The sequence below is a fragment of the Arvicanthis niloticus genome, chromosome 5 (assembly GCF_011762505.2).
Source record: "Arvicanthis niloticus isolate mArvNil1 chromosome 5, mArvNil1.pat.X, whole genome shotgun sequence".
NCBI classification, from domain to species: Eukaryota; Metazoa; Chordata; class Mammalia; order Rodentia; family Muridae; genus Arvicanthis; species Arvicanthis niloticus.
Window position 1 is genome coordinate 17350560 of NC_047662.1, and position 27199 is coordinate 17377758.

At 53.4% G+C, this 27199-nt stretch overlaps 2 protein-coding genes across 2 annotated transcripts in view; both read right to left on the minus strand.

Moving 5' to 3' along the window:
- The window catches only part of LOC117708381 (basement membrane-specific heparan sulfate proteoglycan core protein), a 99227-nt gene that overhangs the window by 33195 nt on the left and 38833 nt on the right, over positions 1-27199 (minus strand). The window contains exons 6-42 of the mRNA XM_034501976.2: positions 27017-27177; positions 24871-24999; positions 24372-24626; positions 24165-24284; positions 23601-23732; positions 23328-23472; positions 23086-23237; positions 22805-22951; positions 20498-20661; positions 20011-20190; positions 19706-19902; positions 19469-19616; positions 18580-18707; positions 18197-18283; positions 18062-18120; positions 17861-17928; positions 16963-17103; positions 16673-16849; positions 16383-16562; positions 16173-16291; positions 15693-15804; positions 15475-15588; positions 15256-15383; positions 14910-14996; positions 14050-14099; positions 13685-13779; positions 13315-13455; positions 12803-12994; positions 6865-6957; positions 6507-6587; positions 6177-6407; positions 4200-4313; positions 2832-2959; positions 2644-2730; positions 1384-1442; positions 1064-1228; positions 849-959 (exon numbers count right to left, since the gene is read on the minus strand). Coding sequence (XP_034357867.1) covers positions 849-959; positions 1064-1228; positions 1384-1442; positions 2644-2730; positions 2832-2959; positions 4200-4313; positions 6177-6407; positions 6507-6587; positions 6865-6957; positions 12803-12994; positions 13315-13455; positions 13685-13779; positions 14050-14099; positions 14910-14996; positions 15256-15383; positions 15475-15588; positions 15693-15804; positions 16173-16291; positions 16383-16562; positions 16673-16849; positions 16963-17103; positions 17861-17928; positions 18062-18120; positions 18197-18283; positions 18580-18707; positions 19469-19616; positions 19706-19902; positions 20011-20190; positions 20498-20661; positions 22805-22951; positions 23086-23237; positions 23328-23472; positions 23601-23732; positions 24165-24284; positions 24372-24626; positions 24871-24999; positions 27017-27177 — 4877 coding nt within the window. The remainder of the gene's footprint in view (positions 1-848; positions 960-1063; positions 1229-1383; positions 1443-2643; positions 2731-2831; positions 2960-4199; positions 4314-6176; positions 6408-6506; positions 6588-6864; positions 6958-12802; positions 12995-13314; positions 13456-13684; positions 13780-14049; positions 14100-14909; positions 14997-15255; positions 15384-15474; positions 15589-15692; positions 15805-16172; positions 16292-16382; positions 16563-16672; positions 16850-16962; positions 17104-17860; positions 17929-18061; positions 18121-18196; positions 18284-18579; positions 18708-19468; positions 19617-19705; positions 19903-20010; positions 20191-20497; positions 20662-22804; positions 22952-23085; positions 23238-23327; positions 23473-23600; positions 23733-24164; positions 24285-24371; positions 24627-24870; positions 25000-27016; positions 27178-27199) is intronic.
- On the minus strand, positions 8938-12533 carry LOC143442248 (uncharacterized). Its single transcript, XM_076933528.1, has 6 exons — positions 12525-12533; positions 11609-11647; positions 11040-11141; positions 10417-10608; positions 9272-9355; positions 8938-8943 (listed from the first exon to the last, which is right to left on the minus strand). Exons 1-6 carry the CDS (start codon positions 12531-12533, stop codon positions 8938-8940), a joined length of 432 nt encoding a protein of 143 aa, XP_076789643.1.

The window sequence follows — 27199 nt, forward strand, 5'->3', positions numbered from 1 at the left end:
CCTTCAGTTCCATGTATTCCCAGATGCCTCTGCACTGCTTACTCGACTTCTCTTCAGAGTTAACTTTTCTTCCCTCCTAGACAGGCTCTTGCTTCCATAGTCCAGGCTGGCCTCCATCTGGAGATCCACCCATGTCAGCCTCGTGAGCATGCACATTAAAGGTGGGTGCCATGGCACCCTGCTCAGAGCCACGGTCCTCAGAGTTTCCACATGCTCCGTGTGTCTACTCCAGCTCTTACTTCTGTCAACCGCTCTTGTCAGAGTCCGACCTTCATGTCTTTTCCCTGCCTATGCTGTACTTTCTATAAAGTGATGAATGAGCAGCTTTCCCAGAAGCCTTTGCCCCAGCTTGACAGGTTGGCCTTGGAGCTTGGTGGGTCCTATCCAGGGCCTGTCTTGAATAAAACTCAGCTAATGACCAAGATAAGCTGGGACACACAGACCAAGTAGGACATAGCGACTCTAGAGTTCCCAATTTCTTTGTCCACATTAAATAGCTCTGGAAAATCTGCTTATAGCGGTTATTCACTTGACCATGTCCTCCCTGTCTGACACCTTCTCTTCTCTGTCCCCCTCCCTTGCTGGAATCCTACAGTGTCTCTGCTTTGGGGAAACCCAAATAAAGATACTTTACAGGCTGAGCCTTCCTCATCTCAGTAAATGGCACCCAGACCCAAGGCAGTATCTTTTCCCTTCATCCTTATGGTTCATAGTGAGTCCGGTGGACTCTGCCTCAGGAATAGGTGTGAATCTATCATCTTCCCGATTCTTCACAGCTAATATCCTTGTCCAGCAGACACCATCCTCTCTAGGCAGGTTCTAGAGAGGACAGGCAAGCGGGGACTCACCAGCGACCAGTAGCTCAGCCCTGCTGTTGCTGGTGTGAATCAGGTTTCGGCAGGTACAGATGTAGACACCGGCGTCCGAGGGTTGCACGTTAGGGAAGTGGAGCTCAGAGCCTGGGGTGGGGAGAGACTTGTCCAGGTCCAGCTCTACGAGCCCCCCAGTAGGACAGGAACAGGGCTGACTCATGGGACAGAGCGGGCAGTAGGTGGGTAAGTACCTTGATGCCGCTGTTGAGCTCCACTGGGCAAGGGACGCCCGTCTTCACGGGACCAGTAGAAGTAGTGGGGTGGACTCCCACTGACCTGGCACCTCAGTGAGTGTGGGTTGCCTTGGGGAACCACACTCCGAGAGGGATGGATCTGAACCTCCAGGGACTCTTTGGCTAAAGGAGTGGTGGAAGGAGGTCTTTCAGCCAGAAAGGCTCCAGCATAAAACAGTGTCTCCCAAAGCCTCACCCCGACCTCAGAACTCCATCCCTCACACTCCCTGGGATCCACAACTCTCTCTCCCACTACCCTAGGCCATGGTCCTACTTACTCAGTGGCTGGCACCGGCCTCCTTGTACATTAGGGTTACCCTCATAGCCTGGAGCACACCTGTTAAGAGGAACAGGGACCAGCTCTGTAAGCCTCAAGGGATCTAGAGTCTAACAGGGAATCTGAGGAGCCAGCTCAGCCAGCTGCCCATGGTATACTGAGCAAGCTCAGGGTCCCAGAAGGACTCTGGGGCCCAGGGAAGCTCTAACATGGCTCCTCGAGGAGCTGAGACAGAAGTTGCTAGTAGGCTAGGCAATGAAGAGATAAGCCTGCTATTCTCCAGGAAAGCAGTCATTCAACAAACATTTACTAGAGAACTAGTGGACCAGACACCACGCTTGGTGTGGAGGCACAGCAGGGGACACAGCAAGGTCCCTGGTCTGGGACAAAGTTTATATAAAGTGAAAACAAGGGAAGGGAACAGGGGCCAGGTAGAAGTGAGATCAGAGACACTACAAGCATGGCTCCTATGCTGTCATGGGTCCCCTCGAGCATGCCACACAGTGCTTCCAGAGAACCGGTCAAGTTTGGAAATGTTTATCTCATAGCTGCTTTTCCTCCGGTTCATCTATTTTGGGTTGCAGACTCCATAGGGCTGACACAGTTTGCCAGTTTATCCCTGGCACCTCAGCACATGGCACAGACACATAATAGATGCTCAATAGAAATGTGCTGAGCCCTGCAAGGCAAAACCCACACCTGTAATTTGGGAGGCTGAGATTTCAGGCCAGTCTGGATTACACAGAGTTGGAGGCCAGTCTAGGCTTACACTGAGACCCTGTTTTAACCTGTTCACCCTCCAAAAAGTGTTGAATAAACGCAAGAGGCTGAGTCTTGAAGGCTGAGAGGAATTAGCCAGGAAGGGGTGGGGTTGGGGTTACAATGTTCTGTACACAGGAAACAGCACATAACAATCTGAACAGTAAGAACTCAAGAAGTTTCCAGGGGTGGTTGCACACTCCACAGTGTCAACACTGGAAGCAGTGTAGCCTGGGCTACACAGTGAGACCCCCGTGCCTTATCAACAAAACAAAACAACACCTCCAAATGATTCAAGAGGTTTATCCCAATCCCAGCTGGTAGAGCAAGCCATATGCCTGAAGAATGGAGCCATAAGCACCTGCTCATCCCAAGGGTGGCATGAGCATGGGAAGTGTTTGGAACAGCGGGGACCATGGTAGAGACTTTTCTGAGGCACACCCTGCAGGACTCTGGCCTGGGAGTCTCTCATTCACCCCTTCTCTTCCCACTCCCTACTTACTGCTCACAGTACTGCCCGGTGTAGCCAGGTTCACAGGCGGTACAGCGGTACCCTCCAGCTCCGAGGCTCTCACAGGTGCGGGAGAACCTGGGGCAGGCAGGCAGATGTCAGGCCCCAGGAGCCCCCTTCCCAGCTTGCCTCCCACCCTCCAGCGGGAGTTCATCCCTGGATCTGAGCAAAGCACGCACATGTTCTCTGGGTTGGTTAGCGGGCAGGCGCAGGGCTGGCAGTCCTCAGGCGTCCCAGCCGTGGCATCTCCATAGTAACCCGTTGCACACAGCTCACAGAACTCACCGGCTGTGTTGTGCTGACATCGCTGCAGGGTACAAGGGTGTCAGACACCAGCCATGAAGCTAAACTCATCCAACACCCTGACCCAGAAACCATAGACCTATACACATGTCTTAAAAAAAGAGTTGTGGAAGGACACATGGATTTAATTACAGAGATGCCCGTCAGCTCAGCCGTGCTGAAAAGAATACCCACGGGGACCTGGAGAAATCAAAACATTCATCTAGACCTGGGCTTAGTGATGTGTCAGCAGCATCAGCAACTGAGAGGGATGCAGGAGGGTCAGGAGGTCAAGATCATCCTTGGCTACAGAGTCAGCTATCTCAGAAAAAAATAGCAGAGAAGAGTGTGTGTGTGTGTGTGTGTGTGTGTGTGTGTGTGTGTGTTATTAAAGCAAAGCAAAGGTATACATCTGGGCACAGAGCCTTGAAGATACATGTTTCACTGTAGAAAAAAAAAAAACACACGGAGGTGGACTGGAGAGATGGCTCAGTGGTTAAGAATACTGGTTGGTTCAATTCCTGGAACCCACGTGTTGTCTCACAGCCATCTGCAATACAAAGGAATCTCCCGACGCCCCTGTCTGAACCCCATAAGCACCAGGCATGCACATGGTACGCAGACATAGGCAAAAACACCCATATACATCAAAAACCAAAAACCCAGTAAGGAGCACATACAATCTTCTGTAAAGACAGCCTCGTGTGGGATGTTAATATAGTGTGTTCCTTGTTTCATACTGAGTTTGGGACTCTATCAACTCTCTGTATCCTGGCCATGTACCTGTGAGGCCATACACATATCACTCCAAAAAAAATGCATGAAAGGTACATTTACCAAGGTTTGAACCCTACCACCACCACCATCACCATCATCATCACCACCATCACCACCACCACCACCATTATCACCATCACCACCACCATCACCACCACCATCATCACCATCACCACCGCCATTACCACCACCACTACCACCACCACCACCACCACCACCACCACCACCACCATCACCACCATCACCACCCCCAAGCCTCTGTAATCAGTCTTTGTTGCAATAGCGTTAGCCATTTGGGTGTAAGCAATGAGGAGCCAGAGCTTCCTTTACAAAGAATAGCGTTCCATAGTTCTGGCTCCTACCATGCTCGCCTGCTTTATTCACCCCAGTGCTCTCCTGTGAACTTGTCCTGGAAGCAGGCATTACCATACCAAGGCCCCTCCCCATTCCACTGCCCACCCCCCAGCCTAGCCCTGCTTGCAGCTCACCGAGCAGGCTCCAGTCTCTGGGTGACACAAGTCAGAGTGGCCGTTGCATTCACACAACTCGCAGTGACCAAGGTACAGTCCGCTCCCAGTGCGAGTGTAGCCTGGGGCACAGTCCTAGTGGACAGAGGAAAGTTGGTCTTCATTGGCCACAGGGTTCCACCCAGAGTCAGCAGACGTAGCCTTCTCCTGCGCTTTCCAGTGTCTAGTCCCCACTGGCTCTAGGAAAGAACATCCCAGGCCAGTCCCCATCCCCAAGCTCTCTCAAGAGGCCTTGGCCTGTCTCTCATCTCTCATGGCTTCAGGAGGAGACAGGGCTCAGTGTGCCCAGGCAGTGTTAGCTTGGAGAAATGTAGTATATTCTTAATGGGGAACCTGCCTCACTTCAAAGACCTTGGTTCCTGAGAAAGTTCTGCTGGGAAAGATCTTTCTAGAAACACTTCACAGCTAAATGGGGGAAGTGAGCTGGGAAGATCACTTGGGAGAGAGGGCCCTCGGAGATATTTTTACGTGTATTTATGTATTTGGGTGAGTGTGTATGAGCCACGGTGTATGTATGGAGGTCAGAGGACAGCTTGTAGGAGTCAGGGCTCTCTTTCAACAATGTGGGTCCAGGGAGATGAACTGAGGTCAGGGCTTTGTGGAAAATGCCTTTGCTGCCGACACCATCTTGCCAGTCTCTATCACTGGCACCACTACTGCATGCACTAGTTGGTAATCTTGTTAGGCCTGGTGGTACACACCTGTAATCCAAGCACTTTGGGAACGGTGACAGGAAAACTGGGATGTTCAAGGCTAGCCCCTGATATATACTAAGCTCAAAGCTAGCCTGAGCTACATAAGCCTCTGCCTTGAAAATTCAAACCAAACCAAAACCAAAACCAAAGCCAAACAGGCAATAGTGGTAGAAAAAGCACACAGCATGGCAGGTGTTGGAGATGAAGGTCTGGAGAGCAGGCAGTTCTCTCTCTTTCCCCCGCCCCTTCTGTCAAAGCGGCCAAAGGCTTCCTTTCCACAATACACGGTCAGTTGGTGGATCGCTTGAGCTGAGCTGCTACAGTGTGCACAGGGCACAGAGGCTCTTCCCAACTGCTCCTCCTTCAAGTGAGGGAAACTTGGCATCTCTGAGGAGCATGAGTTTCCACGCTGGGATTTGGGAAGTCTGTGGCCCCAGATAAGGCACAGAGACATTAAAGTGTAGAGATGTGGGCCTGCTACAGCTGTAACCACTCCTGACCTCCCTGCCCCCCGCACCCCTGGGAAGGGTTCCGCCACCTCATCGGATGTTGACTGGGTCGATGCCATGTGTAGGGTGAACTCCTGCCCACCTGGAGCCACATCTGGCAGAGGCTCCCAGGAGCTTCAAAATGATAGTCCTCTGTCCTACCTCACTACACAGCACACCATGCCTCGACATTTCTGTTCTGTTCATTTTGTCCACAACCAGCACACACATTGTCCCTGTCTGGCTCTGATCACGGGATGCTTATAGCAGCGTGACTTCCCCCACCTCAGGGCCCTGTTGTAAGCTATTCCTAGTAACCCGGCTGCAGGCCTGGTCCCCATGTGCTTCTCCTCAAGCCTATGACATCACTCTATACTGTGCGCCTGAGGCATGTCACTGCTCAGCTCTGAGAGTCTTATGTGCTTGAGAGCATCTTCCTATCTGAAAGTATGCCATTCTTTACGCAGTGCAGGCTGGTGGTCAGGGCAAACAGACTTCGGAGTCCACCAGACCTAGGTTCAAGTTAGTCTTCCACATGTTGGCTGTGTGCCCTTGGGTAAGTCACCTCTCCCTTGGACAGTCTGCTTCTATTAGTTAAAGAGATGGCTTGGCTATTCAGGAGTGACCGTGACAATGTGAGAAGAGATGTCGCCTCACTCAAGAGAGCAGTTACAGCCTACAACCATGGTTACTGACCAATCACTTTGTACACACCATAGAGCAGATGCAGCCAGGCTAGCCAGCCACACACCCACCTGACAGGACAAGCCAACATAGCCTGGGGGGCAGCGGCACTCTTCCACCTCGAGGGCTCGGGGTCCACCGGAGGGTCCTGGCTGAGCCACTTCTAGGCTCACGGCACTGATACTGGCTGCCCGTGGCACTGAGGAGAACGTGGCCCGAACCAGAAGTTCATCCAGATCTGCCAGGGCCATGAGCAAATGCTCTCGGGTTGCAGGCTGTCCATCTGGCCGCCGCCAGAACTCCTGTGTAGGGGCACAGCAGGTGTCAGTGGAAGCTCTGGGCTAGGCCTCCTGAACTTGTAGACCCGTGTGCCTAGGCAATCAAAGCCAAGTGCCACCCACCTCTCGGAAGATGATCTCAAAGCTCCTCCTCTCTGGGCCCTGTAGCGCAGGCTGAGAGGCCACCAACATGATGTTATTCCCCTGCAGAGACAGCAGAAAGGTTAGAAAGGGTGGTTAGGGCTACTTAAGGCAGGGGTATCCACCAACCCCATGCTCGCCCAAACATTTGTCCTCTTGTCTGTCCACACCCCTAAGCTCATATGCCTGCCCACTGCCCCCATGGCCAGCATCCAGGCTAAGATCTGGGGAGTAGCCAGCCAGGTAGGGGCAAGGAGAGACCACATTGGCTAGCTGGGTGTTGGGAACAGGGCTTCCATGTTCTCTTCTGCCTAACTATTGTGGATTTTAATGAGCTTACCGTAATCTGGATATCGGGGTCCAAGAGTGGGCTGCCCTGTGGCCCAGATGTGTAGGAGAGGGTGTACCGTAGATTCCCGCCATAGGCTGCCACCTGCGGAGGGACAAGATCACACAGGTGAGGGGCAGAGCCTCTTGCTCCTTTGTGTTACACCCTAACCTCAGAAGGCCAGAGCTCTCACGACAGAGAGCTGGAAAAGGCCCCTCTGTCAGTTCCTCCTCAGCCTCCTCATGGGAGGACATCCTTCCCATTCTCCATTGCCTGACAGTCACAGCAAGCTCTGAGTCCCTTTTTATGTGTAGGCATTTCCCACAAGATGACAAGAGTAACAGTAACTCCCAGAGCGAGGCTGCCAAGACTAGAAATTTTAGCCTAGGGGTTGGCTCTGCATGGGTTCTGAGGCCTAGTTTCCTGGGCTACTGGCTTTGGGTCTACGGAGAATTTACTTCCTTCTTTCTGTGAACTACATCCTTGTTCCTTCTCTCTCTCTTTTAAAGTATTTATTTTAGGTGTGTGTGTTCACAAGGGTATATATGTGAGTATAATAAACCTGAGTGTACGGAAGCCTGTGGAGGTCAAAAGAGGCCTTAGATCCCTGGCACTTGGGATCCACTAGCACTGGAGTTTCAGAGGGTTGTGAGCCACCATGGGGTGCTGGGAATTGAACCTGGGTCCGCTGAAAGAGCAGCCAATGCTCGTAACCTCTGAGCCACCTCTCCAGTCTCCTCCTTGTTCTCTTTATAGAACAACCTTCCTGTACATACAGGTGTCCCCCCCCACCCCCCATTGCTGTGGAGAGCAAGCCAGCCAGGCCTGCCCAATTGACAGTTCTGGATCAGGAAGGGAGATGGGTGGGATCAGTCCCAGTGTGACCAGACACAATGTGGCCATGTGCACCTCTCCCCAGCTGGGGGATGAACAGTACACATAGCACTTTTTTTTAGGACAGGGAAACTCCCAACTACCATGGGACCAGAAGCTACAGAATGAGAAAAAAACGCCCTAATTTGAATGCCTGGATCCTGCCGTCATCCTTGGACCCCATCCTTGGACCCCGTGGTTTCACCAGCCATTCTATTGTTTGATTGTTATTGTTTGTTTGTTTGTTCTTTACTGTGGGCAAGCCAACTGGACTTGTGTCTTTGTAGTCTTGACTAGAAGCCTTAGGTTTGTTGCAAAGGACTCTTTCAAACTGGCAGCTGAGGTCCCAGCTCTGCCCATTGGACTTTCCTCCCTCTCCTCCATCACCAGGGCAGACAACTGGCTGAAAACTACCCAGCACAGGGTGTCTGTCTGGCTCAAGTGCGTTCATTCAGTGGGTGAACATTGATCAAACACCAGTTGGCTACACACCAGGCTCTGGGTGACATAGGCCCCAGGCTATTCTCTAACAACTCCAGGGTGTGGTAAGGAACTCAGCATAACCAGATTACAACCGAAACAACTGGTTTCCTGTTTGTTTTGGACGTCAGTGAGTTCACAGTGTCATCTGGGAGCAGCTTTCTAGGAAGTGGAAGGCGTGTGCCACACAGGAGTGTCAAGCAAGGACTATAGTGGAAAAGCCTGGGCTCAGATGCCAGCTCTGCTGTCCGGACAACTGTGCACAAGTCGCTTACGCTGAACTCTACTTCCCTCGTCTGCAAATAGGAGTAAATATACTTTAAAGGCTCCTAGATGATTACACAGCTCAGGACGCATACAGCGACACACTGATCTTAGCACAGAGAACACACTTGAAGGCCTCTGGTAGGCTCTTACCTCACTTCCTCTGGACCTGCCTGGCCTAGCCTGGCCTCTGAAAACAGTCTTGCATGTGTTAATCAAACCCTGCCTCCCTCCTCCCACTGTTGGAACCCAGACCTGGGCCTTAAGCACTGACCCAAGGCCCCTAGGTACACACAGTCTGAAGAGGCTCTCTGTCGTGGAGAGACAAGGAGGCAAGGCAGAAGCCATATCAACAGTAACAGCACCCAGGGCAGTAGTGGTGGCTCCACTGGTAAAGTGTTTATGTGCACACATGGGGACCTGGATTTGCTTCTCAGAGCACCCCTCCACCCAAAAGTTCTGGGCATTCTAACACTGATGAGACAGAAGAGAGTGACCTCAGGGACTCCATGGGTGGCCAGCCTACTAGTTGAGCTCCAGTCCAATGAGAGACTGTGTCCCAGAGGCTCATATGCATATGCAAGTACACACACACACACACACACACACACACACACACACACACACACACAAACACACACTAAAGGTAGGGACATCCAGAATGCAAGACTGGTAAGTAAGAACAGTAGAGAGTTCTGGGAGGCCAGCACTGCAATTGCCTCTATACTGACAATACAGCACACAGCAAGTGCCTAATAAATGCACCCTCTGACCACCCATGACCCTTCCGCTTCCTGGTTACCTTGTTCCCTAAGAAGGCTCGGGGCAGCTGCCAGTAATAGAGGCTTCCAGGCAGCAGAGAGAAGCCCTCGTAGGAAAGTGAGAACTAGATCAGAGAGGAGAAGGTAAGAATGGGGTACAGGCACCCCAGCATGGACCCGGAACCCACCCAGTCCATGGCACACGCCCACCATGCCCTCTGGGCAACCTGTTTCCCCTTTGGGCCCAGGTTCTCTGGATATTCTTTCTAAGCACGTTCTTGGTCTGTTTGCCTCACATATGGTGTATCCTTCTGGAAGACCCCAAGATCAATGGGGCCCACTGGTAAACATCTAAAAATCCAGTGGCTCTCTCTTTTTTTAAAAAAAACATATATTAAAAAATGTAGCCGGAGCTGAATGTGATGGTGCACACCTTTAAATCCCAGCATTTGGGAGGCAAAGGGTCTCTGTGGGTTCCAGGCCAGCCTGGTCTATATAATAAGATCCTATCTTAAAAGAAAAAAAAAAAAAAGTAGCCAGAAAAACCAACAATGTAGCCAGAGGGCTGTGGATGTAACTCAGTTGGTAGCTTTTATTCAACTTGCATGGAGCCCTGGGTTCCATCCTAAAGATGAAATAAACGGCATATAATAGCACACATTTCTTATCCCAGGACTAGGGAGGTAAAGGCAGGTTGATCAGGAGTTCAAGGTCATCCTCGGCTATAAATTAGTCAGCCTGGGCTACAGGAGAGTGAGAGTGTCTCAAAAAAACAAAAAGTAGTTGGGTATGATACTATATATCTTTAATCTTGATACTTTGGAGGCAAAGATAGGAGGATGAGCACAGGTTCAAGGCCAACCTGGTCTCTATAGAGAAACCTTGTCTAAAGAAGAAAGAAAAAGAAAAGCAAGTCCAAACACCAAGTAGCAGGCAGACATAGTTATTCTCCCAGCACCTGAGAGGCTAAGACAGGATTCTGAACTTGAGGTCAGCCTGGGCTGAAGTGAGACGGTCTCAAAACGTAAGTCTAACTATAACGGACTCGGTATCTGGTGTAGTTAAAGTGACACCTGAAGCCAGTGATAGTCCAGGGCGTCTCAAGAAATATCAAATTGCTTTGGAAAGGGGCCAGAGTCTAGGAAGCATGGTGGGCGGGCCCCTCGGTGAGTGACAGGGTACATACCTGAGAGCCTGCTGGGGAAGACAGAGAAGCAAAGGAGGAGGAAGAGGAGGAAGAGGAAGGGGGACCTGCTCGTAGAGCGGTGGCTAGCTGGGGGTTGGGGTGCAGCCCACGAGGAGGGGGGTGGGGGTGGGCAGCAAAGCTGGTAAGGAGCTGCCAGATCTCAGCGTCCATCCGTCTCTGAGCCTCGTCCACCTGGGGGACGAGGAGAGGAAGAAGTAGAGGACAGGAACAGATGGACAGAAAGACACGAGGCTCTGCCTTGCCCCAAGCTGAGCCCACCCCATTCAATTCCCCCGCTCTGGGCCACCCATCTGCCTGTGCTGCTTGCCTTCTTACTCCTAGAAGTCAGGCAGAGCATTCTGGGATGAGTGTGGGCTGGGTCTGCTGGGGAGGAACCATGCCCAGGGTGCCCAGCAAGGGAAGAATAGAAAGTTCTGTGATAGCCATGGGGGATAGTGGGGAGCTGTCCACAGCACTACATAAGCCATTCTGGCGTGTCTTTAGAACACAGGAGTATGCTGGCCTGGACAGGCTTGGGGAAAGGTGAACCAGGAAAGCCTAGGTTCTGGTTCAAAGTCCAATCCCTAGGTCCCCAGACACAGCCTACGCTTGCCCTAGGTTACCTGTGATGCCCGTTGTGCCCGGCCCCTGCCCTCTGGGTCCCCAAGGATCCTGCCAGTTGTCACAGCTGCCCGCCACTGTTCCTCTGAGAGGGATGTGCGGTTCTGATGGGGTGGAAGTCACAAGCCATCTCAGCCTTCACAGGGCTCAGAGTTAGAGACAGCTTCTTCCCCATACATGGTACCAGCAAGAAAGGCCACAGTGACTGGTGAGGGAGGCATGTGCCATCTTGAGGCTGACACAGAGGGTTACTCCAGGCTACTGGAAGCACATGCATAGGTTAATGGTGATTGCTGGCAAATACACAGGGAAACTGGGGAGCCAGGCACAGTCACATGGATTAATGTCAAGCTAGTTTTTCTCTCAGTAGACCTCCAACTGTTGGCACCAGGAACACACCACGTGGCTGGTGGGCCACAGCACAGCACACACCCTTCCTACTCGCTTAGTGACAGTATAGGCTCAAGCGGGGCATCCATGGGTACAGGGGCATCTCCCATGCAGGCTGAGGGCAACCATGGACATGCCTTGTTTAGCCTCCCCATTTCACACCACTCAACAAAGGGCATACCTGGTGAGCCCGGCGTAGCCGTGCAAAGTGAGCTTCTCTCTGTGGGACAGTGAGAAGCCCCAGGGGAGGAGACAGAGAAAAGTCTGAGAGAGGCCAGAAGAGAAGGAGCCAAGGGAAAGAATGCACCAGAAGGCAGTCAGGTTGGACAGAGGATAGCACCTGTTTCTCGCCAAGGAGCAGTGACTGGAAGGCCTCAAAGCCCCACTGCCGTGGGTGGACTGGGGTGTGTCTGATTAGGCACGGGCCTCAGCTGATGGGGAACTCACACACTAAGTGCCATTTGCCCTGGTACTATGTCCATGACTCCTTGAGACCCGTATGTGGCTGCCCTGGGGGGTCACCTTTTATTTATTATTTTAGTTTTATTTATTTTTATTCAGGGTCATTAATTGATGTTTTGCCTGCATGTATGTCTGTGTGACAGTGTCAGATTCCCTGGAACTGAAGTTACAGACAGCTGCAAGCTGCCATGTGGGTGCTAGGAATTGAACCCGAGTCCTCTGGGAGAGCAGCCAGTACTCCTAACAACCTGAACCATCATCTCTCCAGGCCCCTGGTGTTCACCTCTTAGGCCCTACCATTCACAAGACCATCCTGATGATGCTCTCTTCCTGTCAGACCTCATTTCAGACTTGCAAAGATGGCCCTATCTGCTTAGCTCAGCTTTTAACGGGCAGGTCTGACCTGGATACAAATCCTGCCACTATCGGCCACTAGTCCTGGGACTCAGGTAAAGTCCTTGATCTTTCTGGCTTTACTTTCCTCTGGCTGGCTCACGTAGTTATGGCTTATGATACCTTAAGTGGGTGTGTAATCGGAGCTCCATAGAAATGATCTGAGAATTTCCATGCCAGCACTCGGCACCCAGCACCCAACACCAGCACCAATGAGCACAGAGGGGTCCAAACTGTCTCACCACGAACATGTTGTGGTCTCTCCTCAAAGCTCAGTCATTATCACCTGGGTGCTCAGTATGTATCAGGCACAATTATCCCAGCCACCCTGTGCTGGGGAAGTTAGGTGTCTAGTTAGTGAGATGTAACCTGAGGGGTGTTGGACCTTTAGGCCACACACTGCATCATGACATGGCAGCCACATGGCAGAGCACGAATTTGCTCCTGAGTCCCTGTTGGTCTCATGTTCAGCAAGGCCCTGGCTCAGAGCTGGCACTCTGGGAGCCCACTCATGTCTTACCTTGTCTCCTTGGTATGTTTCTGGCAGCTGCCAGTAGAAGGACTCTTGGCCGAGGTGGGCAAAGTTGCTGAAAGAGAGCTGGGCCCCATCAGGCACTGGTTCCACGGTGAAGCCCCCCGTCAGTTGGCTGTTGCGCTGAGGGTTCACCAGAGCAAAGCCTTGGAAGTCCCCAGGAGCAAAGTGGGTAGAGATCTGGCGTCAGAAGGAAGAACAGGGGTCAGCTAGGTCAGACACACCAAAGTGGACAGGGCACAGAAAGATGTCAGGGAAGGACATGGGGCTCGCTGAGACCAGGGCTGAGAGAGACATGCTGGAGGGAGGGACACCTGGGGTTAAATGAAGGGGTATGTTCAGTGCTGAGAGAGCCCAGAAGGTCTTGGAACGGGAGTCAGGTCACTGGCCTCAATGCTGAGGTGCACAGTAACAAAGGCCTGGAGATGGGTACCCTCCTGGGAGGCTGGCACCCAGATGGGACAGTGCTCTTGACCTGCAGGGGACGGATTGGCTCTTACCAGCTGGCGTGAGTAAGACGAACTGGCACACTGCTGGGTGACACCCATGCAGAAACAGGGCAGGCAGCCTTCCGGGTTGCTGGCACTCAGGTGGAAGTGGTGGGGTCGGCAGTGGCTGCAAGTACGACCTTCCACCTGGGCCTGAGGGAGACAGACAAAAAGATGTGTGCAGGGACTCAGGGGTGTCTGCTGGACCCCAGAAGCCTCTGGGGTCAGTCTTCCCACCCACTACTTACTAACAGTTGTGAACAGCCCTACCTACCCCATCCCATGACCAGGCCCCAGGACCCCCTCAGGTACCACCTGACTTCTCTTCAGCCCCAGTGGTGGACTGAGCTGGACCTCACAGAAGGCAGGGATTTGAACTGACCTTGCACTGGCACTGACCAGCGGCATCACACTGGCTGCTGATGCTGCCATGGGGGTCACAGCCACAGCCTGGCACCTCTGGCACCTGATCACCTCCTGAAGTGTAAAAAAGCCACAGATGACACAACCCCCAACCCAACACCAAACTCCCCCATCTCCACTGCTCTCTCAGGCTGTCACTCAGCACCAAGAGGACCAAGGCCCACTTCTGACGATGTTGGCGGTGCCTCCTCCTGCGACAGATGCCAAGAATCAGAAAGGTTAAGCCACCTCTCCCGGGTCCCAGGGAAACAAAGGACCTGACCTAGCTCTCCCTGGAAAGAAAAGCATTCCCCAGTGCCCTCCCAAGTCTGCAACTCTACTCACTGTGGCAGGGCTGGCCCTGGCTGGGGTTGCCATAGTAACCTGGGGCACACCTGTAGGGAGAGAGAGTGGAGTCCTGGGAAACTGGGGAAGGGCCTGAGCCCAAGGGGGGAATCTGGGCTTGGACTCAATGATCCCACAGTAAGGGAAACAACTCAACAGTTTTTTGAGCCCATCTCAATGATAGGAGGGAGAAAGGCAAGGGTCGGATGAAGACTACAGCTGGTTAGTTGACTCCATCAGACCTTGACCTTAAGGGTCGAGATCAAGAGGCCTAATGTTGGGCCTGGTGGTGTGAGCCGACAGTCACCCTCAGGAGACTGAGGTAGGAGGATCAGTAGTTCAAGGCCATAGACAATGATACAGTGAGTTTGTAGTTATCTTGGACTACATGAAACTCCACCTCAAAAAACCAAAACAGCAAAGGGTCTAGTGCAAGGGTTCATGACCCAATGGGGGTCGGATGACCCTTTCACAGGAGTCGCCTAAGACCACCAGAAAACACAGAGTATTATAACTGTAGCAAAGTTACAGTTATAAAGTAGCAATGAAAATAATTTTATGTTTGGGGTCACGGCGACATCAGGAACTATATTAAAGGGTCGCAGCATTGGGAAGGTTAAGAACCATTGGTCTAATGGAAGGACTCTGGCCTGGATAAGACAAGGGCTGGGCTGGAAGGTGGGCTGCAGGCCAGTGCCAGGCCACAGGATGAGGCTCCCAAAGAGGAAAACGGATGGCCTTTAAGAGCCTGTGCAACGAAGAGTGGAAGTCACAAGCTCCTTTTGGACTGGGGCTCACTGATGGCGCTCAGGTATCCCCCTGCTGGGCCCCTGGCTCCTCCCCCCCCCAAGCCATCTCACCTCTCACAGTGACGCCCGCTGTGGCCCGGTGAGCATGAGTCACAGGTGGGATGGCCATCTGTGTCCAGGAAACACGTGTGGGCAGCCCTGAGAGAGTGGGCAGGCCCAGTCAGTAAGGCATTGGCTGCTCCTGCTGGACTCTCGCAAACCAGGGAGGTTGGGGAGAGCTACACCAAGAGTTTCCCATGCCCTCATTCGGTTCTCAGGGGCTAAGGTGGGCACACTGTCCCCATTTAAGAACCTGGGGCTCTGAACCAGGATTTCACAGTAATCTCTCCACATGCTGGGCAAGGGAGGAGGTAGAAGGATGGTGGGCATGTTGGGGGAGAGTGGGGCCCAGACTCACTGGCCAGCAGCAGGAGCTCCGTAGCATGGGCAGGGCTGGCAGTCCTGCGGTGTACCCCGCTGGGCATCCCCATAGTACCCTGGCTGGCACTGCTCACAGCTAGTACCCTCCGTATGGTGCTGGCAGCTCTGGAGGAACAGAGGGCAGGTTGAGGCTTGGCTCCTGAAAGTCAGAGCTTGCACGATGAAGGAGGATGGAAGGTGAAAGGGCAGGGCTCACCTGGCATGCCCCTGTCTCGGGCTCACAGGTCTCTGAGTGGCCGTGGCAGTTGCAGCGCTCACAGGTGCCCAGATAGAGCCCGCTGGGTACACGTGTGTAGCCTGTGTCACAGTCCTGGGGACAAAAAGATGGTGGAGGGCTGGGAATGTGGGAAGAGACAAAATGTCGGGAAGCGTTGTGGAGCAAGCTGGATGGATAGGTGGAGGACCCAGGCTCACCTGGCAGGAAGGGCCACGGTAACCAGGTGGGCAGGTACACTGTTCTACTTCCCGGGCTGAGTCCTGGCCGGTGTTTTCCGGCACGGCCACATCCATGCTGACACCAGAGAGCCTGGTTATGAAGAGAGTTACCATGAAGAGATGTTCATAGTGCACTGGGAGTACCTGGAGTCCTGCGCTCCATCATCACGTGGTCTCCGCTCTCCAGCAGTCTCATAGGCTGCGGCAAACCACTTACACCTGCTGCGTTCTCCAAAAGGCTACCATCCTCTACCCCTCCTTGTCTGGATGCCCTAAACCACTAGCTTCTCTGGAAAGAAACTACTACCTATGGAAAGCTGACTCAGGAGACACTCAGCATCTCAGGATTCTGTAAGGGATGCAGTAGCATGCTCTCCATGCTACGGGCAGAGTGTGAGGCGCTACAACATGCTTCTGCTTGTTCTGGAGACCCCTCTGCCCCGCCTCAGCCCCAGCTACCTGCTCTCGGCCGGATGCTGGGTGTGAGATGCTTGGATGAGAAGGGCATCAATGCCTGCCAGGGCCATCAGCAGGTGCTCCCGTGTGGCTGGCTGCCCATCAGGCCGCTGCCACGCTTGCTGTAGAGAAAGTGACATGAGATCCATTCCTGACACCCTGGGTGCTGAGGCCCCAAAAGAGAGGAACAAGAAGGGACAGGATGAGGCTCACCTCTTGGAAGGGCACTATGAAGTTGCTGGGCTGGCCAGGGATGGGCTCCCTTGAGGCGTGGTGCTCCAATACAATGTTGTTGCCCTGCAACATCACTAGTGGCTGTCTGTGCAGGGGTGCAGAACCGGGCCGGGGCCGCTGGGTCACGGTGAAGCGCAGCTCTCCTCCGTAGGAAGTCACCTGGAACAGGGATGGACAGGCTTTTAGTTGGAGACTTCAGTCGGGCCATGCTGTCAGTTGCTAATCTCCCAAAGCGCCCCCGGCCTGTGTTGTTCCTCTGCCCCGTCTACCTTGTCTCCTCGGAAGCTGGTGGGAAGACTCCAGAAGTAGGGTTCAGACAGGAGGTTGTGGAAGGAAGAGAACGACAGCTCCCCGGGTGCGGGGGACAAGATGCCATCACTGGTAGTGTGGGTGCCGGCAGCATTGGTCAGGCTGAACTGAGAGGGCTGTTCCGAGGCCCCAAGCACCTGAAGATGGGGAATGTTTGGATCAGGCAGGGTTTGGGGTGGTGGTGCCCACCCTCTGTCCCTCCAGCTCCAGGCGTGGCTGTCCCATCCAGCTGCCACGCTCTTGCGGGTACCTGGGCACGGCTCCAGGAGGAGCTGCTGCACTGGCGACTGACTCCCATGCAGAAGCACTTGAGGCAGCCGTCGGGGTTTTGCTTGCTCAGGTGGAACGAGCCGTCCGAGCACTCGTTGCACAAGCGTCCCACTACGTTGTTCTGTGGATGCAGAGTTGGGAGCTGCAGGCTGGCCCACAGGAGGGGCTGCCTGGAACCAGCAGTTGAAGCCACCCCCGGTCCAGATGGGGGTGTCCCAGGGAGCCGTGGAAAGCGCTCACATACATGTGAGACCTCAAGGTTGTTAGAACAATCACCACCAGATTGTGGTGCTTACTGAAACCATTCTCCCTTTTCTCATTGGCCACTAGGAGGCTCACAAATAAGTTGAGACTTGAAACCCAGCAAACTGGTAGAATTAATCGCCACTATAGCTGACAATGGGGAAGTTCGTGCATCACCCTGGTGTCTCTGCAGCCACCTCACTTAACTTCCGTTACAGCCTTGCAAGCGGGTGAGGCTTGGGGATATGAAAGGACACGCAGGTCACCCCCGTGTGCAAATCTCCTGAGCTATAAGATTGGGACTGCCTGACTGCAAAACCTGCCCAATCTACTGATTGTCCCACTATTGGTGAGACATCAACATGAGACCTGACAGAGTGGTGCAGGTGAGAGCCAGATTGCATGCAGCAATTGCTGCAAGCATGCCAGGAAATTGAACTCAGGGTGGCTGACTCCATCAGTGTTCCTACCCGTAGCCAGGTCTTCCCTCACGGTGTAGAAGATCAGCCGGGCCTATGGCCTCAGGCAAGGCCAGTGCCCACCTGCCATGGTACTTGAGAGGCTGGGATCTCTTCCCTCCCCTGGGCACCATAAGGCTGTGCCAAGGTCTTGGAGGGAGTAGACAGTACATGTACCTTACAGCGGCAACTTTCCCCTGTGGTGCTCAGACTCCCTCGCTCATCACAGCGCACAAGTTCCTGGGCTGGAGACAAGAGGAAAGCATTGGCAGGATGTGTGAGAATGGGTGGCTCTCGGGGGATTCTGGATGTGGGCTGGGAAATCAGGGGAGGAGCCCACTCTGGCAGGTTATGTCAGGATGTGGTCACAATACTCACTGATGGGTCTGCATTTCCCGCCTGGCTGGATGGGGTTGCCTTCGTATCCAGGGGCACAGCTGTGGGAGACGATACTGTCAACCCCAGTCAGGACATCCTGTCTCCTACCCATAGGCCCTGTCAGCTTCCCTTTACCTCTCACAGCGGCGGCCTGTGTAGCCTGGGGCACAAGCATCGCAAGTGGCTTGGCCATCCGTGTCCAGGAAGCAAGTGTTTGAGAACCTGTGGGGATCAAGTGGTCAAGGTAGAAAGGTAGAACTCAAGGCGGGGCTTGGCGTGCTCACTCCAGGAAGGCACACAGAGAGGCAGGATGCAATCTCTGGCCCCTGTGGCCTCATAGCAACTGTAGGAGGGGATATGGGTCCATTATACAGAAAGGAAGAATGAGGTTCACAAAAGATCAACGAGCATGGCCAACTCAGTGAGCAGGTTAGGACTAAAATCCATGTGGGTACCCAGTTTCCCTGACAAAGAATGTTCCCACTTGCTGCATGCCTATATCCTGAGAGGGCTCTGACCTTCGGGAAGCGTCGATGTACGGGCAGGGGCAGGGCCGGCAGGCAGTGGCTGTGGCCTTGGTGGCATCTCCAAAGAAGCCAGGCTTACACTTTTCACACTGAGGTCCTTCTGTGTTGTGTTGGCAATTCTAGAACAGGAGAGGGTAGGCAGTGACTCGGGGCCTACTGAGTAGGACTGGGCCAGACAGGCTCTAGAACTTTCCACAGCTTTGCAGATAAGAGGATCCAGGTGTCTCCCCTGGCAGTAGTAGCTCAGCATGACAGCCAGCCCCACAGATGGTTCCAAGCACCTTGTGATATGGATCCAAACCTGTCACCCTCTTCCAGGTTGCACCCAAGACTGGTTCTGTCCAGATTCCATTCACCCCTATTAGCTACCTGGGGATCTGAAGACAGTGGCTCTACCATGTCTGTGCCTCTTTTTGGTCAGCTCCACAATCCTAGTCCTCATCACTCTTCCCAAGAGACAAGTCGTGATGTCTAAGCCATGCTCCCCTCAGTCCTCACCAAGGGAGAGAGACCTACATCTCCCTTGTCTGGGCACTGTATCTCTTGTTTTTTGTTTTCTTTTCAATAGTTTATTTATTTTTATTTTATGCACATTGGTGTTCTGACTACATGTATGTCTGTGTGAGGGTGTCAGGTCTCCTGGAGCTGGAGTCATAGACAGTTGTGAGCTGCCATGTGGGTGCTGGGAATTGAACCCAGATCTCTGGAAGAGCAGCCAGTGCTCTTAACCTCTGAGTCACCTCCCCAGCCCCTGTATCTTTTGTTAATGCACCCAAAGGTCATGGTAACCATTCAAGCCATTCTAGAATGATGCAATGTTCATGGATGCAGGAGAGCACCACTTCTATCCAATGTCCAAGTGGTATGATGCACTACTCACCAGGCAGTGGCCATAGACGGGGTCACAGGAGCTGGCATGGCCATTGCAATTACAGCCGGAGCAAGTGCCCAGGTAGGGCCCGCCAGGCACACGGGTGAAGTGCGTATCACAGCTCTCGCAAGACAAACCAGAATAGCCAATGGGGCATCTGTGAGGATAGGACCAAGAGAATGGCTGCCATTTTACTTCTACCTGAGAGAGCCTCCCTGTAGTTCGCAGTCCCACTGGGGCAGGCACCTGCACTCCTCTACACTGTGAGCACGGCCGTGGATGGTGGTATGGGTGACGGTGGTATCCAAGACGATGTCACTCAGCCCCACACTGGCCATCTTGGTGTTATACACTGTCTGCAGCAGGACAGCCTCCAGGCTTGCCAGGGTCTGAAGCATCTCAGCCCGCTGGACAGGCCGGCCAGACTCATGTACCCAGTGTTCCTGGAGGAGACACGGTTGTTCAGTCTATCACTGCCTGTACGGCATATATTACTCTCACCCTGGGCAACCCCCCCCCCCACCGATCCCTGAGATTCAGGTGCCACCCACCTCTGAAAGCTGGACCTGGCGCTGGTTCAGAGTTCCAGGATGGGTGGGTGTGTGGCCTCGAGAGTGGAGGCGGTACCCCGCACCAACAAGGATCACGTCTGGTTTCTGCACCGGCTCCAACATGCCTCGTGCCAGCTCATAGCGCACCTTGTAGCGCAGGAAGCCACCATAGGAGTCCACCTGGCCGGGACAGGACAGATCAGGGCAGGGCAGATCCTCAGGAAGCTGTGTCCTGTTCTCTAGTTCCTCAGTCTGCCCACAGGAGGCTCATAGAGAAGTGGGCATGGGGAGCTGTCATGGCTGAAAACATGCAATGCTGTACCCAGGGAGGCCAGTGTGGGGCACTCTAGCTAGTCCACAGAAGGGTACTTAGGGAAGAAGCCAAAGTGGGTTGGAAGAACAGCCAGCAGAGATCTTGCCTCATCCCTAGAGAGGCAGCTGCCCTGCTTCAGGGTGAGCAGGACTGAGCAGGCCCCACCCTCCTTACCTTGTTGCCCAGGAACTGCTTGGGTAGAGCCCAGAAAGCGTCATGGACAAGGAAGCGACGAGACAGGTCAACCAGCTGGAACTCCTGCAGGGTGGGGTCAATCTGCAGCTGGGTGGAGGACAGGGGTGGCACCCCAGGCTGTGAGGGCATTGTCACATTCACACCTGCAAGGACAAAAGCAAGGTGAGAATCATAGCCCATGCTTTAGTAGGGAACAGGGACCCAGGAAGAAGTAACTGGGAGAAAACAGAGGCCTCCTTCCTGAAGTCAGGTAGTAGCCAAGCAGAGCTGAGCATGGCACACACCTGTAATCCCAGTTCTCCTGGACAGTCATGAGTTTAAATTGAAGGCCAGCCTGGGCTATATAAGATCCTGTCTTAATTCATCCACTCCCTCCTCAAAAAAACTTTCTTCTCTTTCTCATTGTTTTTATCCTCTGAAGCTTCGATGCATGCTGTAGGGAAGACCATCACTGTAGAGTGACAGCTGGGAGCCATGTTAGCTACTACAGAGTCGAGGAAAGGGCAAGAGGCTCACTGCAGCAGACTTCTCAGAGCCTTTGGACTAATGACGGTGTCAGGAAGGAAGTGCTCTAAAAGGGGCTCACTCTTATCATTATGGGGGTTACAGGTCCAACACTCTCCTAGCACGTGCACAAACCAGGATTTCCCTGCAGCACCCTGCCAGCCCCTAAGATGACATCACTTCACATGACAATAGGAACCCTTGGTACCTACACTCTGACATTTGGTGCTCCCTTGGTGGCAATCCAACAATTTTGCTTTTGCTTTTTGTAGTGTGTGTGCGTGTGTGTGTGTGTGTGTGTGTGTGTGTGTGTGTGTGTGTCTGTGTGTCTGTGTCTGTGTGTTTATGTGCAGATGTGTGAACGTGCATGTGTGTGCCTGTGGATGTCAGAGGTTGATGTTGGACGTTTTCCTCAATCATCCTTTACCTTAACAAAACAAAACAACTACATTCACATACTCATGTGTGTGCACGCACATGCCTCAGCACGCCTATGGTGGTCAGAGGCCAACTTTAGGTAATCAGTTCTCTCCTTCCACCATGATGGTTGAAGGGAGTGAACTCAGGTGTCAGGCAGGCTTGGAGGCACGCACCTTTTACCCGCTAAGCCATCTCAGCAGCCCTCTGGCTTTGTTTGGCTTGTTTGGTTTGGTTTTGTCTTTCTCTGCATAGCCTTGGCTGTCCTGAGGCTTGGAGATCCTGTAGAACTTGGAGATCTGGCTGACTCTGGCTCCCAGTCTTGGAATTAAAGGTGTATTCAACCGTGCTTGGCTCCTCCACCTACTTTTTTTTTTGTCTAAAATGATTTCTTTTCTTTTGATGTATGAAAGTGTTACGGTTTGTATATGCTCAGCCCAGGGAGTGGCACTATTAGAAGGTGTGGCCCTGTTGGAGTAGGTGTGTCACTGTGGGCGTGGGCTTTAAGACCGTCATCCTAACTGCCTGGAAGCTAGCCTTTCACTAGCTGCCTTCAGATGAAGATGTAGAACTCTCAGCTCCGCCTGCACCATGCCTGTCTGGTTGCTGCCGTGTTCCCACCTTCATGGTAATGAACCTGTAAGCCAGCCCCAATTAAATGTTGTCCTTATAAGACTTGCTTTGGTCATGGTGTCTGTTCACAGCAGTAAAACCCTAACTAAGACACAAAGTATGTCTTGGGAGATGTGCATACATGAATAGGTGCAGATGCCAGCAGAACTCAAAAGAGGATGTTGGATCCTCCAGAGCTGGAGATAGGTGTTTGTGAGTTGTTTATCGGGGGCTGGGAACAACCTGGGTCCTTTGGAAGAGCAGTAAGCACTCTTAACTAATATATCGATTCTGCCGATCTGCACCTATATTTTGAGACAGGGTTTCTCACTGACTCTGCAATTAGTAGGCTGACCAGCAGGCTTTCTGTTTCTGCCTCCCCAGGGCTGGGATCTCAGGTTCACATCATGGTATTTGGCTTTCACATGGGTGCTGGGACTTAAACTCAAGTCCTTAATGCTTCTGTGGCAAGCACTTCGCTGATTCAGCTATTTCTCCAGCCCTCTTTTTAGTTAGAGAGAGAGAGAGAGAGAGAGAGAGAGAGAAAGCGCTTTGGAAAAGCAGGCCTAGGCTCCAGAGTCTGTCCTCCCTGCAACCCAAGGCAGGGAGGCTGCAGACAGAGCAGAGATCTGGCTTGAACTAAAGACTTTTCTGACATTACTCGTGTTTCTGGGTCACTCTCTGTCCTTTGGCCCAGGTTCTTCTCCACCTGTCCCAGGTTCCTAGGAGCCTGGAGCCCACCCAACCACGTACCCTTGAAGTCATTGGGCTGATCAAAGCTCAACCGGATCTGGTCCCGGAAGCGCAGGCTGCTCTGACACACATTGGTCACTCCGAAGCAGAAGCAGGGCAGACAGGAGGCACTGTCCTCCAGGTAGAAGTGCCCATCGGGGCAAGGCCCTGCTTGAACGAATGGAAAGGCTGTGGTTGGCTACCATGAGGAGGCCCTGAGGAACTGGTGCCAGTCACCCACCCTGCACCCACCCACCCACCCACCCACCTACCCACCCATCCCGCCCGCCTGTCTACAGCACCTCGCTGTGGAACAAGCTCCAGTACGCCATCTGGAATTCCGAACACCATGCCACGTGAGTTCATGGCCTCACAGGTGTACGCGCCCTGGTCTGCCTCCTTCACATCACGGATGATCAGAGTGCCACGTCCACCCTCGCTGGTCATTGTCACCCTGGTAGGCCCCAAGACAGTGGTGGGTTAGGTTTGAGCCGCAGAAGCAGCCAGCCTCCTTTAGCTCAAGTCACCACCACTGGAGTCGCACCTGGGATGAACAGGGATGTGGCCCCAGTTGAGCCTCCAGTTGATGATGGGTGTGGGGACACCAGTGGCTACGCAGGTGAAAGTCACTGTCTGGCCCCGGGAAGCCTGGATGGACTGCTGGGGAGGTGTCACCACCTGGGGAGGCACTGGGAGGCAGAGCAGGAGACAAGTGTTTAATCAACAGTAGAGTGCAGACTTGGGGTGGAGATCAAATAGAATCAAGTGGAGCCCGCTCAGCACCACCACCCCGCTCTGCCCCCAGCTCCTCACTCACTGCAGCCAAACTCATCACTGCGGTCAGGACAGTCGGATTCCTCATCACAGTGGAAGCTGGCCGGGATGCAGCGGCCGGTGGAGACACACTGGAAGTGTGTGGGTCCACATACTTCCCCAGGGTGCTTGACGGCTAGGGACAAAGCCAAGGGGAGTGAGCACAGAGTACTGTCTGCCCAGGCAGCTCACCTGTCACCTTCTCCAGGGGTCCTCTGGGTCACTCCCCCCATCTTGCCCACTTTACCCACAATGCCTCCAAAACACAGCCAAATACAGTGAGTTATAAAGCAACCAGCCTCTGACTGAGTAGCCCATAGGTTTGCACATCAGTCTAGGATACCATCTTCACAAAGACCCGCATATCCAGTGCTCTCCTCACGTGCCGACACAGTAACAACGACCAGACTAATGGCCTCCAAAATACAGTGAAGCAGGACAGACGTGGCCAGAACGCTGTCCCCTAACTGTAGTTCCAACCACAGAGAGCAGGGACCCTCGCTAAGCAGTAATGCCAACACACCCTCCAGAGCAGGCACAGTGGCACAATGGAGCCTGGTGTACTTACGACAATTGTCCTCATCTGTCCGGTCATCACAATCAAAGTCACCGTCGCAGCGCCACAACTTGAGAGCACAGTGCCCATTTTTACAGGGGAACTCGTTAGGTTCACAGGGTGGAGGGGGCTCTGTGTGGACCAGGCACAAGGTTCACAACGGTCCGTCCTCAGCTGACAGGACCCCAGTCCCCACTCTTCCCACTATACAGTGCTCACCGCAGCCCAGTTCATCACTGCCATCCTTGCAGTCTTCCTGTCCATCACAGAGGTAGTCTCGGGGGATACAGTGCCCACTGTGGCACGAGGCCTCCAGGGGCCCACAGGATGTGGGTCCAGTAACACTGGGTAACAGAAACTGAGGTCCATGCATGACTGGCGGTGGAGGTGTTGTGGCTGCCTCTGGCCAGAGTGGTAAAGGTGACACCTTCACCACAGCAGGTGGCAAGGAGCTGAGCTCGGGGACTGTCTCCTCTGTGGGCAGGATCCCTTGATGTTTAGTGAACGGGCATCTCTCACCCCTCACCCCACAGTCCCCCATGCTCCCTGGAGTCTACCCACGAGCAGCCTCTGCCATCAGTCTTTCCCCATCCCCACCTCCTCCAGACCTCTCTGCTTGCACCGAACCCTTGTAGCCCAGATGACCCAGAGCCTCGGATGTAGCCTTGTCCTGGGCAGGCCACCAGGGGCCCCTTTGAAGTTCCCAGCAGCTCCTCACCACAATTGAGCTCATCGGACATGTCCCTGCAGTCAGGACGCCGGTCACAGCGATACTCCAGAGCCACACACTCATTATAGCTGTGGCAAGCAAACTCTGTCTCCGTGCAGGCTCTTGGGAACTGGTGCACTGTGGGGTGTGGGGAAGGAGGGAGTCAGGCAGCAGTCTGAGGAAGCTAGTGGTATGACAGGTGGCACAGGCAAGGCATGGCTGTGAGTGGCTCTGGAGACCCCGAGTCAGACCACTGTGGCAGACAGCAAGAACAAGAAGCATGTGGTGGACACTCTCCTGGCACACATGGAACGCAGTGCAGAACCCCTTACATGGACCTTCACACAGGTGATATGCCACACGCATGCAAGCCACCATGCATATACGTGCAGGCCGCAGCCTGGCCCAGAGTAGAAGGAGGCAGCCTTTCTCCTTCCATCTGTCAGGTCCACTAGAAACCTCCTGGACCTCGGCCAGGCTCACACGCTCACCTGGTGTCACCGTGACCCCCACAGCAGCTGGGAGTGGCGGGGGGGTCTGTGCTGGAAAGGAAGCTGTAATCAGCAACCATACTACCTGGGACCTGGAAACTGAGGCCCAAGCCGAGCCTGTCCCCTCTCCCCCAGTCAGAACTCACTGAAGGAGGGAGCAGAAAGCTAGGCTTCCAGCAAACTTCAGGCCTGGGTTTGAAGACCCAGCAGAGCAAGTTTAGTTTTGGGGTGCATAAAAAGGAGCTCACTAGGTTTTTGTTTATTTTACTTAGCTTTTCCCTCATAGACTGGATACCATGTAGGGATAGAATTCGTCCTGTTTGGAGCTTCAGTGAGTCAGAGGCACATGACAAATGAAAGTCTACTCAGTAAGGACATTGAGGTGGAAAGGAAAAGGGCCTATGAAGAGCCAAGTAGCACAGCCTCTGAGAAACAAACCAGAACTGGTTCAGGAAAGACTTGGTGGAAAGACAGGGCAGCGAGCGGGTAGAGTGGCCGGAAGCCTGGACTGACACTGAGCACCCAGGCCTGGCTTCTGTATTTAACAGCTGTGTGACTTTGGGACCATTTCCTGTCCTTTCTGGGCCTGTTTGTCTTCTGTTTCCCACCCAGCATGGCTTCCATGAAAGCAGCACACAAACAGGGTCTGGTTTGCATCCCCATCACTGTGAACAACTGCTTTTCCTTCCCGAGCCTCGGTTCCCTCATCTTAAAGACAGGAGGAATTCTTAATGGAACGTGGGAGGCCCGAGTGGACGCTGGGTCTCAGGGCCTTATATGCACAGGGGCTGCCTGCACACTCTTGGCGCTTGGGAAACGACTGATGGATTTCAGCCACACAAATACACACAACAAGATGGATGTATGTGTATGCAGTGTGTGTGCACTGTGTCTTTGCATGTATCAATGCAAACCATAAAGATGTAGTACATGTATGTGATGTTGGGTGGGTGTGGAGGCCTGAGGTTGACATTGAGTTGTCTTCCTTGAGCTATCTTTACCTTTTATACTGCGGCAGGGTCTCGCTCCTGAACTAGAGCTTGCTGACTTTGTAGTCTAGCTTGCTAGCTTGCTCTGGGGATCCCGTCTCTGGCTCCTGACAGCTGGAATTACAGGTAGGCTCAATCCCGCCTGGTATTTACATGAGTGCTAGAGATCTTAGCTCCAGTCCTCAAGTTCTCACTGAAAAATGGGCCAGGGCTCAAGACGGTTTCTCCACGTAGTCCTGGCTGTCCTGGAACTCACTCTGTAGATCAGGCTGGCCTTGAACTCAGAGATCCTCCTGCCTCTGCCTCCCAAGTGCTGGGATCAAAGGTGTGCGCACCACCACCTGGTTCACCATGAGCTCTTTTACCTCCCCAGCCCAACAACTGTTGTTTTACTGGAGGCCAGTGTCTTTTGACTTGGGAGTGTTGTATGAAGGGCTTTAATCTCCTGTCAAAATACAGAGGTCTTACAAGGAGGCAGCTTCCGAAATGCCAGTTAGAGGAAGCAGTTTGGCTCTACACAAGGATGGTTAGGCTCAGGCTCAGGATGGAGTGAGTTCCTCGTCTCCATTGGTGTGCTGGTCCAAGTTAGGAAGGCCCAAGGTAGAGACACGGAAATGGGCCAGAGTCTGGGGAACTGGAGAGGAAGGGTGACCCGGGTCTGGAGGACAAGCTCACCTGTGCCCAGGCGTCGGAACTTGAACCCCCAAGGAGAGGTGACATAGGGACCGATGGAGCCACTGGAGATCACCCTATGTAGCACCTCTTGAATCTGAGATCCATCTGCATTCCCTTCGGAGCCAACATCCAGCTCAACAAAGACCCAGCCATCCAGCTCCCTGGGAAGAAAAAGGCCTGTAA